The sequence below is a fragment of the Zalophus californianus genome, chromosome 5 (assembly GCF_009762305.2).
Source record: "Zalophus californianus isolate mZalCal1 chromosome 5, mZalCal1.pri.v2, whole genome shotgun sequence".
Classification (NCBI taxonomy): Eukaryota; Metazoa; Chordata; class Mammalia; order Carnivora; family Otariidae; genus Zalophus; species Zalophus californianus.
Window position 1 is genome coordinate 60,891,173 of NC_045599.1, and position 17,517 is coordinate 60,908,689.

Genomic DNA, 17,517 nt, shown 5'->3' on the forward strand with positions numbered 1-17,517 from the left:
CCTGAGAGCCCTTTGAGTGCCTGATAAAGGAGATGGTTGGAGTACAGACTCTGAGTTGGTTGGTTTGCATATGAAAGACGCATTCTGGGGCAAATTGTTTTCTATCCCTAGGAATTAGCTAACCCTGGGAGGGGTGGTCCCTCTAGTGTCAGCAAGGCCCCAAGATATCAAAGCATGAGAAAATACAACAAACAAACAAACAAAAAAACACCAACAAAAAACCCCCATGATTAATACAGTTGTCACCACCCTGACAAGTTCATTCCTTCCTTTAAACAAGCTATACGGAAATCAAGTTACTAGAAGGCTACATAGTATTTAATCAGACTAAGCATAAGGTCCAGGTACTGGATAACTGCTGGGTGCATCTCTACCAAAGAATATGCCAGGCAGGTGTTCGTCACCTTCCTGGGCACTGCTTGAATGGGGCACTGTCAGCACTGTGTCTGTGACTCAGACTGCCCTATATCCTCCCCGGATAACTGATGGGTGCATCTCTACCAAAGAATATGTCAGGCAGGTGTTCGTCACCTTCCCTGGGCACTGCTTGAACGGGACACCGTCAGCACCTGTGTCTGTGACTCGGACTGCCCTATACCCTCCCCAAGTTATCCTTGCTGTGCATCAGTATTAGCTGCACTCTTTGGAAATCCTAGCCACAAGTAAATAAGAATGGTACCCGTAAAACTAATGCATGAAGTGTCATCATACCTGTAAATTAAAGTTAAATCATACTTTTATGTTAAAATATAACACATATATACATATCTGACTCCTGGTGCCAACATATGTGACTTACCATTGGGAGCCCAGTGATATACTCCACTTAATGGAGTGCAAAGTCCCGTAGGATGGTTTTACAACCTAAAGCAACCTTAGCCCCTAAAATCTTTTCAGGATTGAGAGAAGACTAAAAGCTCTTCCAAATATGGCCAACAAAGGTTTAGTCCTATTAAATATTTTTTGCATGTTGGTATTAGAATAGCAACAAAAATTATTCTGTTTTCTGTTTAGTCAAAGGAACATGTGGCACAATTTCTCTTGAGATTATGTTGAAATATTTATCATTACTATTTGAGATAAATAAAAATGATAATCAAAATAACATTTAAAATTTTTATTGATAGCATTTTGTTTATGAACTAATATATTTACATATTCCTCCAAACTGTATCCTTGCAACTTAAAGCCAAGCACTTTTCTCAATATTAAAACTTGTGAAAAGGGTTTAGCTACCTATAAACATCAGGTACAATTCTAAGTTCTGAATCAAAAACTATTTCTAATGTAATTTACATTAATGTTCTTTAAAACATTAAATGAAAAACCTCCAATTATTTTTTTTCAAATAAAAGCCACAAAAACATTAAATAATTACCATGTACATTACAACTTGCTTATATCAAATTACCAAGAAAAGCATCATACCAATTGTTAGGATCTCCTCTACTAACAGAAGGCAAAGATATAAACTTGTATATGACAGTCATCAGATTAGTACACTCCAGTTTTATATAATTTGACTTATTCTTTGTTGTGAAACTGCTAGGTTGAAATAAGGACTCTTTATATAAACACCACATTTTGAAATCATATAGATAATATAGTCATTTTGTAATGTTTTATAATAGTAACATGGTATTCATTTATTTTGTTAGAAGTTATTCACAGGTCCTAAATACTAGATGATTGGAATGTCACACTAAGGAAATTATCCTTATTATATAAATGTTTAATAATTATGTTAGAAATTAAGAGTTATTGTTTAATCTTTACCAAATATTTAGTGTACTTTGTTTCTATTCTGTAAGTTTCTATTGGCTTTCTTAATTTTAGCTAATCTAAGAGAATCTAATAATCAGTTTTTCTTTTCTAAAATGAAGCAAGCACATAGTCTCTATTTGTGATAAAGCCCTGGGGTTTTTTTTTTTTTTTTGGTTGTCTGTAAGAAAGACAAGAATAATTTGATATAAGTAACAAGGAATGCTTTTAAACTTTTGCTTTATCTTGTTTTTGGGAACCTATAGATAGATCTCAGAAATAATAATAGGAGTTAAATGATATGAAGAAAGAATTCTATGAGATAATATTAAAGACAAAATAAAACCAAGCAAAAAACAACACACCAACACTTAGCATAGATTATTACTAGCTTGTAAAACTCTGATCTGTTATTTGACATTGATTAAGCTGACAACGTGAATATTAGCTGCCAAGTCTACTATAATGGTTGGCCTTTTACAATTTTAATTAGATTTCATATACTTGCAGTCAACATTTTTAAGAATTAGTTCATTCTTTCCTTATGCCTTATACCTTATAGGCTTATTGATCATAGGCTATTTCTGGTTTTTTTTTTATGCTTTTGGCATCATGGAAAATTACAATCTTATTTATTGACTTGTAATGTTAAAAACGTTTATTGACTTGAATGCAGTGTTTCCTAATAAAATATCTGGGAAATCTGAAAAAAATTTTAAAGTCATCTCCAACATATTTGATCTTTTTTTTACTGATTTTTGTTTAAATTAAAAACTTGGACCACATGAAGGTTGTTAAATATTAGAAGTTTTGAGAAATATAGCTTTAATTTTGTTTGAATTTCCTTAGTAGGAACTACATGTTATTTGTATGTCCACAGTGCCTAGTATGATACACAGTATATTTTGATACCCCTAACAATTATGGACTAACCAATTACAAGATTTAAAAGGATTGACATTTGAGATTTCTTCTGTTTCTATATTTCTCTGATGTAGACATTTGAACAAATGTACTTTCTAGCCATTTCTTAAAAATTTACTAATTGCTTAATTTGTTCTGTTTGCAATGATTGTCTCCTTAACAACATTTTTTTACTTTTGAATTCTTTAGGGAACATAGGAACTGTTGGCATAAGCACTTTTTGACCACAAGAAAGGAGGCTGGAAATCTTGTTATTGACATTGAGATCTGAGATGGGGGGGTGAGGATTCACATTTAAGGGTGGCAGAAATCCTGATCTGGCTTGAGTAATATTGTGATCTAAAGAGAAAGCTCCTGAACCACGCCTTTCTAAAAGTGCATGATTTCTCCTGCTCAAGGGACCTGGTGAGATATTCTCCAGCAATTCTTTGGGCCCTGACAACAGGGAAGGAGATGGCAAGAAGATCTTTTTCTTTCCTATAAGTGCTTTGCCATCTTCTAGAGTTGTAGGGGTAAGACCAGCCGAGAGCTGGGAATCAGAGCTATAGTGATTTGCCCCTGAATTTCTTTTTTGAACTATACTTCTTAAGGTGGAAGCAAAGATTGTCTGGTTAGAGTCTGGATCTGGGTCAGCAGGGATTTCAATGCATTGCTGGCTTCCTTCTGAAAAAAATGACTGATGATTTATTTCATCGTATGACATCTTTCTTGAGCTGGACTGATCAAAGGCTCTTAGCAAATGTGCAGTGTCTTTTACATCAATACTTTGGTGCCTAGTGATGAATCGCTTGGAAAGTGCTAGCCCATTGGTTTTGTAGGATAATTCTTCCTCTGGAGTAATATCCTGGAGCTCCTCTTGCAAGGAGGCCACTCTGTTTTGGTGCATTAATAAGGGAGGACTCTTGATCCAGGTTGGAGCCTGGGGTAGCTTGGGCCCATTAGAGGCCATAGCAGGCTTCCTCATAGGGGAGCCGGGGTCCTGTGTATCATCACTACTTCCTGAGGGCTCTAGACCTTTAAAGCCAAAAAGTGTCATTTCAGTTTCAGAAGAATGTGAAAGTGGCAATGAGGCTGTTTTTATGTCTATTTCTGAAGGAGTGGCACAGGAGGCTGGGGAATGACACCCATCTATATCTACAGGAGGCATATTTAAGTACTGTTTGGTAGTGTGCCTACCAGAGGGTGATTTCGCGGTCGTTATGATAATGACCTCTTTCCCTTTTGCCTTGCAAGCGCTAAGTAGAAGTTTCAGGGTTTCTCTATCCTCTGAATTTATAGCATAAACAAGGGCTGAATAACTAGAATGGTCTTGCAAGCTGAGATCAGCTCCACTGTTTAGGAGCAAGGAAACAACTTCAGGACCGGCTTTTTCTAAGCAAGCGTGCATCAGAGCAGTTTTCCCAGATTTGTCCTGTATGTTGGGATCAGCGTTGTTTTCTAACAGGTATTTAACCATTTTGGCTTTACTGACACTTTGGTGATCAACATGTTTGGTCTTACAAGCGATCATTAAAGGGGTTTCCCCACGGTCATTGCTCTCATTAATGTAGGCACCACCTTCTAGCAAGAGTCTTGTGAGGCGAAGCCGGCTCTGATGGACTGCTTTGATGAGGGAATTTCCATCACTTGAAATTTCTACACTTTCATCCATCTTCAAAAGTCAGAATTAATACCTGGTTATCAAAGAATATGAAGAACAAAAGATTAGACAGATCCCAATTTGTATTCATGTTATAATTCATAATTTCTAAAATATGTACGTATAGAGTAATAGGACATGAGATTATATTATTAATAAATATAGAACAAAATAGTGAACTGCAAACTTAAAGACATTTTAGAATAGTAACAGCTTTTAGGGAGTTACATACTAAAATTAACTTTCAAAATCTTCATTGAATATTTATGATATAATACCAACCCATTACTTCCCTAAATTCCACATTAATTAAACAACAATCCACTTACTTTCTACTTGTGAAAAATATTTTTAAAATAACACTAAAAATGTAGATTTAAGCAAAAATTCCAAAATTCTGTGTAATTGCAACTAAATCAATTAAAATATAGATATTTATGGCAGATAATCTAAAAATTTCTTAGTGTCAAATTACTTATATGTGCTCTTGAGTTAAATAATGCAACTATTAATCTAGATTTTCAACTTGAGGAACATTTTTTTTAATATTTTATTTATTCATTTGAGAGAAAGAGAGAGCATGAGTGGAGGGGAGAGGCAGAGAGAGAAGCAGACCCCACTGAGCAGGGAGCCTGATGTGGGGCTTGATCCCAGGAACCTGAGATCATGACCTGAGCCAAAGGCAGACACTCAACCATCTAAGCCACCCAGGCGCCCCTTGAAGAACATTTCTATGTTTCTTTTAAAGGATGAAAAATCATTCAAACTACAAGACATTAAAATACCTGACACATTGTCTGGAACTCACACTGAGATGGGAATGGTGAACAGGTGATTATGCAGTTTCCTTGATTTCATTATTTAAATCAGACACTAGATTATGGATGGGGTTGGCCACATACTGTCTGGTTAAATTTGGACAGCAGTACATTTGTTCTGAAAAGGGAGTTTTCTAGGCTGGAAATGTGAATGATGACATGTAGCCTTTATTTATTTATTTATAAATTTTTTTAAGATTTTATTTATTTATTTGACAGAGAGAGACACAGTGAGAGAGGGAACACAAGCAGGGGGAGTGGGAGAGGGAGAAGCAGGTTTCCTGCTGAGCAGAGAGCCTGATGCGGAGCTCGATCCCAGGACCCTGGGATCATGACCTTAGCCAAAGGTAGATGCTTAACGACTGAGCCACCCAGGTGCTCCAACATGTAGCCTTTATAAACATTTTATTTTTTATCTTTAAAACTAAAAATTATTTATGTTTAATTTATTTAAATAATTTAGATTCAAACCCCTTCAACAGATAATTCCATTAGTTGATAAGAATTATGTCTTTAGGGGTGTCTACGTTGGGTGTAGAGCTTATTAAAATAAAGAATTATGTCTTTATCTAGAGCTGAGGAAATGTTTGTCTTTGAAGAGTACTTAGAGCTGGGGAGAAAAATCAAATGGAGTTTATATAATATTTAAATCTATTTTATTTAATGAGGTAGGTTTCAGAAATGGAGAAGTATTATTTATTCCATTTATTTACTTTTAGATTAGCAATATGGGACATGAATTTTTTTTACTGGATAATAGAATAGATAATAAATATAATGACCTTTTAACAGACAGAAGAAGAGATGAAGGGAACAGAAGGAAAATGAAGGGGGGAAGAAAGACATGCACACAGAACTTAGAATTTAAGTATTAAACAGCTGCAAGCTCCTATTATGTCCTGGGCACTTAGCTACAAAGGCACATGCCCTAGCCCTGAAGAGCTTGCTCAGTTGTTTGGAAGAAACACTATATAAGCAGCTGGTTATGAGTTAAAGTCATGAGAATATACAGGTGGTATATTGGTGGCTTTGGTGGCTTGGGGACTGAGGGGCTTCACAGAGGCCAGCCATTTGAGCTGGGTCTTAAAGACTGCATAAGAGTCTGGTAGGCAGATAAAGTAGGAAGAGAGAAGTAGAGAATGTTCCTTGTGCAAAAACCTAGAGGCTTAAAATAGCAGTTATTTATCATAAATCAGGCTCTATTTATGCTGATATAACCAAACTTTAGAAAAATATTTTAGCAGATGGTTTTAGTTAGGGTAAATATGGCAGAACACACACATTTAATCTTGCCTCTTCCCGAACAATCCCCTAAAACAAAAGAAGTTTTAATTTTATTTTTTAAGATTTTATTTTTATTTTTTAAAAGATTTTATTTATTTATTTGAAAGAGAGAGAGAACACAAGCAGGGAGGAGGGGCAGAGGGAGAGGGAGAAGCAGACCCCCCCACTGAACAGGGAGCTGGATGCGGGGCTCAATCCCAGGACTCTGGTATCATGACCTGAGTCAAAGGCAGACACTTAACCAATGGAGCCACCCACGCCTCAAGATTTTATTTTTCAAGTAATCTCTACACCCAACATGGGGTTCTAGCTCACAACCCTGAGATCAAGAGTCACACATTCCACTGACCGAGCCAGCCAGGTGCCCCAAGAATTTTTTAAAGGACACAACTTCACAAGGATAGCAGGAAAAGGAGACAATGGCAACATTTTGGAAGCCAGAAAGCAGATGGGCCAGTGTTAACCAACTTATCCAACCTGAGAAGGCTGTACCTCAGATCATTCATGATAAAGCTGAGAACTCAGCCCATGGACACTGCAGAATCCTCACAAGAGGCAATAACAGCAGAAGTTCTAGAACTGTGCAGGTGGTGGTGGTGGTGGTGGGGAGTATAGCTAAAATAATGAGGATTAGGTGAAAAGCTGTCAGGAGAAGCAGTTAGGTCCCTAGGTCCTTGTCAGCCAAAGTGTGATCCTACCTTGGACCAGCAGCAGCACTGCCATTACCTGAAGCTTAATCTCAGGCTCCGTCTTGGACCTACTGAATCAGAGCCTACATTTTAATTAGATCCTCAGGTGACTTCTATGTGCATTAAAATTTGACTGCCTCAGGTCATTCCTCCACTCCAAGCCACTAGGAGATAGGATATTAGCCCTCCCACGTGAGATGTCCAGACCTTTATTCTCCAGAAATGGTGAAATGGAGGGTCTCTGGACTGGAAGGCACCTGACATATTTGGGGACAAGAAAACAGGGAATAAATGACTGAATGCTCACTGATCACTAAATGAAGAGACTCAGAGCCTTCTCCCCAACTCAACTCCAAGAAGGCTGGCAGCTATACCCTTATTATGCAACAGAATACTGCTGTACTCTTCTCTCAATAATCTGACCCGCTCAAAAGAAAATACCTAAGATTCCCTAACATGCCACCCAGATCATCCTACAGTGAGGTTTAAGGATTACAAGCCTCACCCACGTGCTCAAGGCTTCTCATCAGCTTTTCAATCCAAGCCCTCTATTCATGAGCAGATAATCAAAATAAAAAACAAAACAAAATAGAAAAGCCTCTTACATTAGAGACCAGAACACATAGAAAAAAAGCAACTTGGACGAGACAGATATTAGTCGGGAAGATGAAAACTTCAAAAGCTCATTATCTTTAGATATAAGATGTTGTAACCATGAAACAAAAATAAAATTCTAGGAAAAAGAATATTCAGAGACCATAAAAAGCATTCTCAAAAGGTAAAAACACCATACAAACTGCAAAACTCAATAGAAGGGTTAGATGACAATGTTGATAAAATCTCTAACAGTTAAACAAAAAGAATAGAGGGGAAAAAAAGAAAATTAGAGGTCTACACTAGGAAATTCAACTGCTAGAAGTTGAACATTCAACTACTAGAAGCTCTGGCAAGACAAAATAGTGGGGTGGAAGAAGGGGCAAGCAGGAAAGGAAATGATGACTGAGATCAAGAAAAATGTCATGAGTGACACCAGTTTCCAAATTGAAAGGGTCCAATTAGAACATAGCACAATAGATGAAAACAGACCCATGGCACATGGCTGTAAGTTCAAAGAACACTGAGAATAAAGAAGATTCCACAAGCTTGGGGGCAAGTGGGGAGTTGGGTACATAAGTCACATGCTAAAGGATCAAGAATTACAGTGGATTCAGATATATCAACAACAGTAAAAGACAATGGAAGAATGTCTTTTAAAATCTGAAGGAAAAATGACTCCCAGCTTAGAATTCTATATCTAGCCAAACCATCAGTCAAGAATTGAGATACTCTTTTTTTTTTTTTTTAAGATTTATTTATTTTTAGAGAGAGAGAGAGCATGCACGAGCAGGAGGGCCAGAGGGAGAGGGAGAGAGATTCTCAAGCAGACTCCATGCTAAGCAAGGAGCCCAAAGCCAGGCTCGATCTAATGACCCTGAGATCATGACCTAAAGTGAAATCAAGAGTGAGATACTTTACTCACTGTGCCACTCAGGCACCCCAAGGATTGAGAGACTCTTAAGAATGTACTGAAGGATATAATCTACAAAGATAAAATGGTAGAAGAAGAAAGAGGAAACAAGATACCAGAGGCTGGAGATCATCTTAGAGGAGAAGTACAAAATATCTCCAGGAAGATGGTGAGGGGTCAGTATGATGGATGTGCACATCATCTCTGAGATCATACTGTCATTTTACTATCTTATTAACTGAGAACAAAATGCCCGAGTGACCCTGCCCTCAGTTCTTATCTCTACGTGCTTTGTCCTGACTGCGTCTCTGTTCCTTTTTAACACAGTACCTATATATTTTTTTAAGATTTTATTTATTTGAGAGAGAGAGAGCCTTTGAGAGAGCATGAGGAGAGGGGAGGGGCGGAGGGAGAGGGAGAAGCAGACTCCCCGCTGAGCAGGGAGCTCCATGTGGGGCTTGATCTCAGGCCCCTGGGATCATGACCTGAGCTGAAGGCAGACTGAGCCACCCAGGTGCCCTATTCCATAATTAAAATTTAAAAGAGCCATATGAGGTTGTAACTTTTTACAATATCATTCAGTTTTGTGGTATTATCAATAGTATTTATGCCTAGACTTTCAAGGACTTTCAACTAGTGAGCTCCTGAAAGGCAGTATTCAAAAGAATATACTTACTCATTCTACTTCAGTATCACTCATGATGTTAAGCAAAGAACTATTCAATATATACATACATAAATACAATGAAAGTGAATGCTGCATTTTTTGTCTCCCTGTGCAACATTCTATGAAAGCTATTCCAAAGCCAGGCACACCTGCAATTTGGGACCTTAGGAATTTAGGATTGGTTCACAGCTTGGGTCCCAACAGAGGTCTATTCTGAATGCAAAGCATCTGAAAAGAGTTCGCAAAAGAAACCTTCTTTTAGCATTTTTCATATAGTAATGTGCTTATTATTTTTTTATTTTTATTTTTTTTAAAGATTTTATTTATTTCACAGAGAGACACAGCGAGAGAGGGAACACAAGCAGGGGGGTAGGAGAGGGAGAAGCAGGCCTCCCGCCAAGCAGAGAGCCCGATGCGGGGCTCGATCCCAGGACCCTGGGAACATGACCTGAGCCGAAGGCAGACGCTTAATGACTGAGCCACACAGGCGCCCCAATACTAAGGTGTTTAATAAAGCAAAGAGATGTAGAGAAATTAGCTGGAACATAATATCAAATATAGAAATCATTTAGTAACCACAGTTGGAGAAGAGATACAGTATCAATCACATAAAAACACCTTTGACCATAGTGGCATTTGAGAAACATATTCAAATGAGAACAAGTTGCCAGATAGCAGATTTCTTTCCTTTTTTTTTTTTTAAGATTTTATTTATTTATTTGACAAGGAGAGAGAAAGAGAGAGAGAGAGCACAAACAGGGGGAGCAGCAAAGGGAGAGGGAGAAGCAGGCTCCCCGCCCAACACGGGGCTCAATCCCAGGACCCTGAGCTGAAGGCAGACACTTAACCAACTGAGCAACCTAGGCGCCCTGTAGATTTCAATACTGTATTCTCATATAGTTTCTAGTTTTGGGGCCAGTCTTGCTTGTTTGTTTGTTTGTTTGTTTTTTAAAAAAAGTCTTATAAGAATCTTTTGGAAAGACTTTCAAATCTTTTCACCCACCCTCATGTAAAGGCTTTCTCTACAACACTAAACCTGACCACTTTCTGTCATAACTTTCTCTCACCAAGATTAGTATCAGAAGGTTCTGGGAAAAGAAGGGGGAACTGGCAAGGTACTGCCATCTTGGCTGCTTGAGGGGGGCAGTGGCCCCACTGTGGTCCTGTGGAAAGGGCTGTTGCTGTGGGCTCCAGGGCTCTCTGAAGAAGCTGGGCAATGGCACCACTAGCTACTGGCAACTAGTGAATCTGTCTCGTGGATGTAGGCATACCCCCTCTAGAACTGTCTAGAAAAAAAACCAGCCACAACAAAGCCTTACTCTTGGTTTATTTTATTTTATTTTATTTTATTTTATTTTGTTTTTTAAAGATTTTTGTTTTTAAGATTTTATTTGACAGAGAGAGACACAGCGAGAGGGACCACAAGCAGGGGGAGTAGGAGAGGGAGAAGCAGGCTCCCCGCTAAGCAGGGAGCCCGATGCGGGGCTCGATCCCAGGACCCTGGCATCATGACCTGAGCCAAAGGCAGACGCTTAACGACTGAGCCACCCAAGTGCCCTCTTGGTTCATTTTAAAGACTTCTAAAACCCTTTGGGTTGCTCACTTTTTAAATTGTTCACATTTAATAGAACAATTCTAAAATTGTTTAAAATTAAAGTTCACAGAGAAAAAAAGCTGTCAGATACTTTATTGTCCACATGTATATATGTTTGTTTTCTTAGTGTCTCATACTCAGTTCCTTACTGGCACAATCCCCTTGTCTTTATGCCTTTACTCTCTTTCAATTCTTTTATCATGATCATCCATTTGCACATCAAAAAATGCTGAAACTGAAGCTCTATTTATCTACTCTTCATAGAGCTAAGCCCTACCTGTGACGAAGATCACTTCTCTAGCCTACAGTTATCCTAGTTCAGGAATGTTCTTGCTTCGTGTCTCATTCTGTGAAACATCCTCACTGAGTACCCACTGCTGATACTGTGTTAACATTCAGTCAGACCCTTTGTTATAATATAGCATATAAGTAACCCCCACATTCAGTTACACCTGCCAAATAGATAGCAGTTCAACTGGAGAAAATTCAGGACTCAGACCCACATTTCCATCCTGATTCCCCTATTTACAAGCTGTGTACCACAGTCAGATCTCTCAGCCTCTCAGTCTTGGGTCCCTCCTCTGTAACGTGACAAGGATCTAACCTTCATTCAAGGTGGGGAGGAAATCAGATGTCTAGAAAAAGACTTTCCTATTGTGCCTCACTAGGCAGTGTATTTTCAAAAATTTTATCTCAGAATTTAGCCTTCTTTTATTTTTATCATGTCTCTAATTCACAGGCTACTTAAATAACATAAAATATTTAAAAATTTTTTAAAGATCTGTAAATAATGCTTTGTAAACATAAATGGAATCTATTAAGTGAATATGGAAAAAAGATAGCCTTAAATGTATTTTCCTTATAATTTCCAAATACAATAGTTTCAGCATATTATAGATTAATTATTAAGCAGCTGGACAAATTGCTTTTTATTTTAAAATTAGAATGTCTTTAACATCACTTATGATTCATCATGGCATATTTACTATACTCTTTTAGTGCCTCTCTCTACTCCCGAGACCTCACTGAAATTACAGTTTAGTTACTTAAAAATTAAAAAAAGTATATACTCTGAAGAACAAAAACTTGCAGGAGAGATGCATCATCAGATGAGTGATTTCAGACAAGCTTTGGAAACAGAGTGGGGATGGCGGTGTGGTAAACTGCCTTAGCATAGCAGAGGCTGTACCATAAAGCTCCCAGGAGGTGGCCCCATGACAGGGGAGCCAGCTGACCCACAGGCCCTGGGAAGTTTAGTGCTGAGAGGCCCCACGTAGCACAGAAAGTGGCAATGGGGTGCAGGGCTGACAGCGAGGGTGGTTCAACGTCTCTGGACAAATCTACTGGACCCCCAGGTACTCTTCCCCACCCCAAGTAGACAACCACTATCCTAGGCAAGAAAACAAGATTTATGCTCTGAACAGATCCATCAGAAAGGCTAAAAATAGGTGATAAAGTGAGAGTTTACAGGCTGAATGGTGGAATTCCCAGACCTCTGCCCTGCTAGCAGGAGACTAGAAGCCAGGGAAAAAGAAGGAAAAAAGCACTGGGTCTTAGAATTATGAGCCCTGTTAAAAATCTCTGTTGATAAATGAAGCAATTCAAATAACTACATTCGCCCCTCCAGACACCCACTCTTGAATGGAAATAGAAAGTTACCTGAAAACGTTATTCAAAATTTCATACTTCACTTATGTCTTTTCTCTCCCTGGATGAGGTTTTTTTTTTTTTTTTTGTCAGCCAGCTGTCAGTTCCTACTGAAGGAAATCAAAGCTATTCAGAGTTACATAAATACCAATAATTTGTTCCACACATCTCTCCCATTCGGAGTCTAGTTTTTTAATTCCTGGTTAAGACATCCCTACAGTGTTTGTTCAGTTAATTATATTTCAGTGATTATGAGTAAAAGCGTCTGGAGTGGATCCCATGCACTGCAGTCCTGTGTATACAAGCCAAGGCTTGCCCTGCAAGGATGCTGGGGTTGAGAGGGGCACAGCACTCACCTGATCCAGCCTTCCCCCACCCCATCCCAGTCCACGGCAGCGGAGGAGGCCTAGGAAGGAAGGGTGGGAGAACTCCCAGTCACTCCTCTTATTCGCCTGCTCACCAGGACTTAATTAGATCTTCCTGTGTCCTTTCTCTTGTTTCTCTAATGTTTCCTTGCTTCTTGGATACCAGCTTCCCACAGAGTAGGGTTCTGTTTTGAGTACCTGATTTGAGTGGTATCAACAATGGTAGTGCCACATGGGCTGAGGTATTTTAAAAGCCTTCTTGGAGATGACAGGCTTGGCCTTCCCTGTGGCTCTTTCTCTTCAAGCCACCCCATTTTCCTTGCATGCAGAGAGAAATGCTATTTTCCTTTGAGATTCGTACTCCACCTCCAAATAGGATTGGTGTTCCCTCCCATAAAGGGCCCTGGTGGGAGAGGGCAGCAAGGGGGGTGGAAATTAACAAATGGGTTTCAAGCTGGAAATTCAGCCCCTCTCTCTTGCCCCAAGGTCGTCCTGTCTTTGTGCTGCCCACAAGGGGACCAGAGCATGCTCAGAAGGGGCAGCAGGCTATATGTATCAGAGACTGGGGCTCTGTTTATTCCCAAGTTACCAACCCTTGGGAAACTGATCCTCTGAGATCAGTTTCTGATAATGGGGATAATATCTACAGAAGATGATTGTGAGAATTTTAGAAGATCCTAATATACTTTCCATTTAGGAATTAAACAAATGTCAGTTTCTAAACATGCATCACTACATATGAATCCTGGGCTGATGAGGTCTGACAATGGAGGCCAAAGTGCCTACACCGATGGGTTTTCCAGCTTCTGTGGGCATAATCACACAGAGAGCTTCTTAAAAGTAAGATTTCAGGCTCCACTCCCACATAGTCAATAGGGGAGGCTTCCTATGCAGACTTGGAGAAAATCTGTGACAAACTCATCCTTCCTCATTCTAGTCTCGCTTCCTACTTGCTGTCAACCCCTGCCTCAGGCTCTTACCAGGCTGGCTGTCTACATCGTCACTTCTAGGGTGTCTGCTGCTCAACTCTCCCAGAGGAGCTAAGGGCAGAGATGACTGCCATGGCCTAGAGAGGGATGAAGGAGCCCACAGGTCTGGAGAAGAGTACAGACTTGAGTTAGAATGGGCCAGGCACTGGAGGTTTGCAGTCCCACCCTTCCCAGACAGGTCTGAAAAAAATCCAGAGGTACAGTGGGCAGCCCAAGGCCAGGATGTGGGGGATAGTGGCACTTAGAATTGAAGCAAAACGTGTGTCTTCTTGCCATGCAAGCGAAGGGCCAAAGCCAGAACAAAAGATGTGCCAGAGATTGTCCCAGGAAATGTAATGACTTGCTAGGAAAGTGTTCTTCTCTGGCACCAGCTTGGAAGAAATATTTCGAAACTGCCCAAGGGAAGGAGTGAGTAGCTGGTAAGGTTTGCTATGTTTCCCCACACAAAGCCAAAAAAGGGCTGGTGTCTTTTAGTTACTTGTATGTCCCCTAGGCCTCTGGGTTGGGTCCCCCGGCGGCTACACCCCCACCTCTCTCAGCAGACACCCCTCCCAGCACACACACAGACACACAAACCTATACCTCCAAGTCTCAGGGAACCAAGGTGATAGGATTTCCAAGCCGTTGAGGATTCTGGCAGTGTCTCCACAGTCCCCGCTGGCTCCGGGAACCAAGCTGGGTGCCTCAGTTTTTCCTGAGAGCGAGAGCGAGCGAGCCCGTGGTGCTGTCGGAGAAGGGCAAAGGAAGGTGACTGGGGCGAAAGCGCCGGGGCACCGATGGGGGCGGGGTGTGCGTTCTGTCGCCTCGTCTCTGAGACAAGACAGGCAGCCGGCGAGCTGAGGCGATCGCCATCCACGTGAAAGGGGTTCTGCCCAGAGCCGCAGCGGAGCCGTCCCCGCACCGCCAGCCCAGAGAACACGGCCCTCCCTTGGGAAATGGGCGCGTCCGAGGGGAGCAGCCATTGCCGCCATTCCCGGACAGGGGCAGGGGCACCTCTAGACCCCGGACCTCCTGTAAGGGGGCTCGGGGTCCGGGTGCCAAGGCGGTGCGCGCCCGAGAGACGCCGGGACCGGGCTGCCCGCCCCCGTGTGGCTCCCATTTGTCCAGCCAGTGACCGCAAACGGCTCCGCAGCCCCCAGCCCGCCTCCCGAGCCCAGCCAGTACCTCCCGCCTCCCGGCGGCCGGAGGCACCTGCGGAGACGCGCGCTAGTCGGACCCCCAGACCCGCGCGCTCCTGCGGCCTCGCGCGCGCCGTTCCCGCTGCGGCGCTAACCCGCGCCCGCGAGCCCCTGCCCGCATGCTCCCCGACATCCCGCAGTCGCGGGGCTGCCCCTATCCACTCTCCCGCGCTGCAAGGCCGAGCAGGAGATGAAACACTATCCCCGCGGGGTTGTAAGCCCCAGCCGCTGCAAAGCCCGAGCCGAGAACAGACAGGGATTGCGGGAGACGCGAGAGTAGGCTCGGGAGGAGTCTGGACAGGCCCCTGTCCCCCAGCAGCCCTCAGTTGACGGCGGGTCTCGGTCCCCGCTCAGGACACCGCAGTGTCAGGGTGCGCGGGAGGTGCGGGCTCCCAGGGCCTGAGCGTACCTGCCGGGGCGCACGGAGGCCGCGGGGCCCCGGGCAGCACCCTCCATAACCTCCTCCCGGCAGCCAACACGGCGAACCAAAGTTTCTCCACGTGCAGCTTGCAGAGACGCCGTCGCACACGAACCTGGGACGCGCCGTCAAGTCGGCGTCGGCGCCTCCCACCCACGGGTAGGCTCGGACCCTCCGCGCCAGTCTCCAGGGTGCCGTCCGGGCTGGCTTGTCTTCGGGGGCTCCTCGGCGGTTGGAGTCGCGGATCCCGGTAGGTGCTGCCCTGTCCCCGCCCCTGCTCGGCCCAGAGAGGCGGGCGGCGGGCCCGGAGCCGCGGAGCGTCGAAGCCGGGGCCGGGAGGCGCGCACCTCGCCAGACGCCCGGGCGGTGCGGCGTTTCTGCTGGGAGTGACGCGCTGGTTCCCAGCTGCTCGGCAGGTGGGGGCGGCGGGGCCAAAGTCTGTTCGGACCCTAGGACCTTCAAAGGTTGTCTCTGAAGCTCCGCCCAGTGTCCCCACAAGTAGCCCCCTGCCCACAACCACACACACACACCCCTCACCGCAGCCGCGGCGCTTTGGCGGGGTCGGCTTTGCCCAGAGCAGGGGCGATAGGGTCCTCTCCATTGTCCCGAGACCGCCACCCCGACATCCCGGCTTCTGGTTTCCCCTGGCCATACCTGCATCTCTCCCTCCAGTTCATAATCGACCAGACTGGTCCATGTGTCTGTCTCCCACGGCTCCTTCTTCCTCCTTCTCGTCCCTCTACCCGCTTTAGGTAGATCCTGAGTCTCCCTTCAGGTTGGGGTGTTGGTGGGAGCAACCGTTCTTGTTTTTCTTTTGAGTTTATAATTTTATTACACTATTTTTTAAACTTTGTGACACTATTATTAAAACATTAACACTTCGAAATTTAACAAAATGTCTATTTTATGTGTTAAACTGTGCTGCAGTGGTTTTAACTCTTCATTTATCAGGGGTCGTCTGGGTGGAGAAAAGACTATTACCATGTTTTTGTTGTTGTTCGGTTAATGTCAATCAAAACTAGTTTGTAGTTTTGAGTCCTCAAAGGGGGAAAGTAAACTTATCTCTGGGCAAGCTTCTTTTATTTAGGAAAATAACCCGCTGAAATGGGCCCTTTGGTAAAAATAGATAAAGCAAATTCACAGGATATTTTAACCCAGAGTTGGGCTCTAAGGGAGTTGGAATCCTGGGTCTGGATTACCGTGTACCCCCACCCATTTTTGAGAGGAGATTGGAGGGTCCCAAGGAGGCAAATTTGGATGAAGGCATAGGTCTCCTTTCCTCCATTAAAAAAAGTTTTTATTTATGTATAGTACATATTAAGAGGTGCCCATTTCACAGGTTCAATGATACTGTGCAAAATGAAGCATCTTTAAGATCAAGGGACAGAACATTAGCAGCTCTTCAGAAGACTCCCTCATATCCTCCCTTTGGGGGGGGGTAGGGTAGTGGCTTTACCCAGCATAGATTTTTTGCTTATATTTGCACTTTATAACTGTCAAATCGTACCGAATTTACTCTGTTGTCTGACTTCCTTCACTTGACATTATATTTAGGAGATGCAAACTGCCTATGGTCATAGTGGTCATAGTTTGTTCTTTTTTTTCTTTTTCCTGTGTAGAATTCTGCTGTGTGAATTTACCTAAATTTATTCATTATACTACTGATAGACATTTGGGTAATTCTCAGGTTTGAGACATTATAAATAATGCTGCTAGGAACATTATAGTAGATGTCTTTGGTGAACGTATATACACATTTTTGTTGGGTACATACCTATGAAACATACATATATCCATATATGTTCAAATTCTGCAGATATTGCAAAATAGTTTTTCCAAAGCAGATGATCTAATTTTCACTCTATTAATTTCCTTTTGCTACTTGTAACAAATTACCATAAACTTAGTGACTTAAAAGAACACAAATGTATTCTTTTAGAGTTTTGGAGGTCAGATGTCCCAATTGTTGGCTTTTCCAGTTTCTAGAGGCTGACTATCTCTTTTGGCTTGTGGCCCCTTACTCTGACTTCCATTCTC

At 42.3% G+C, this 17,517-nt stretch overlaps 1 protein-coding gene across 6 annotated transcripts; it reads right to left on the reverse strand.

The window, feature by feature from the left end:
* Window positions 1–1,132: 1,132 nt before the first annotated feature.
* On the reverse strand, window positions 1,133–16,218 carry ANKRD34B (ankyrin repeat domain 34B). 6 transcript variants are annotated; one of them, XM_027604354.2, is made up of 4 exons: window positions 16,135–16,218; window positions 14,467–14,608; window positions 12,543–12,640; window positions 1,133–4,358 (listed from the first exon to the last, which is right to left on the reverse strand). In XM_027604354.2, exon 4 carries the CDS (start codon window positions 4,334–4,336, stop codon window positions 2,792–2,794), a length of 1,545 nt encoding a protein of 514 aa, XP_027460155.1. In that variant the 5' UTR covers window positions 4,337–4,358; window positions 12,543–12,640; window positions 14,467–14,608; window positions 16,135–16,218; the 3' UTR covers window positions 1,133–2,791. The 6 variants fall into 6 exon arrangements, with proteins under 6 accessions (XP_027460155.1, XP_027460157.1, XP_027460153.1 ...); XM_027604356.2 differs by lacking the exon at window positions 16,135–16,218 and adding an exon at window positions 15,596–15,766 and having other exon boundaries at window positions 12,543–12,637; XM_027604352.2 differs by lacking the exon at window positions 16,135–16,218 and adding an exon at window positions 15,596–15,766.
* Between the last annotated feature and the right edge of the window lie 1,299 nt (window positions 16,219–17,517).

What these genes read in the sequence shown, in the direction of transcription:
- ANKRD34B (XM_027604354.2), bottom strand. Translation starts at nt 4,336, where the DNA reads ATGGATGAAAGTGTAGAAATTTCAAGTGATGGAAATTCCCTCATCAAA.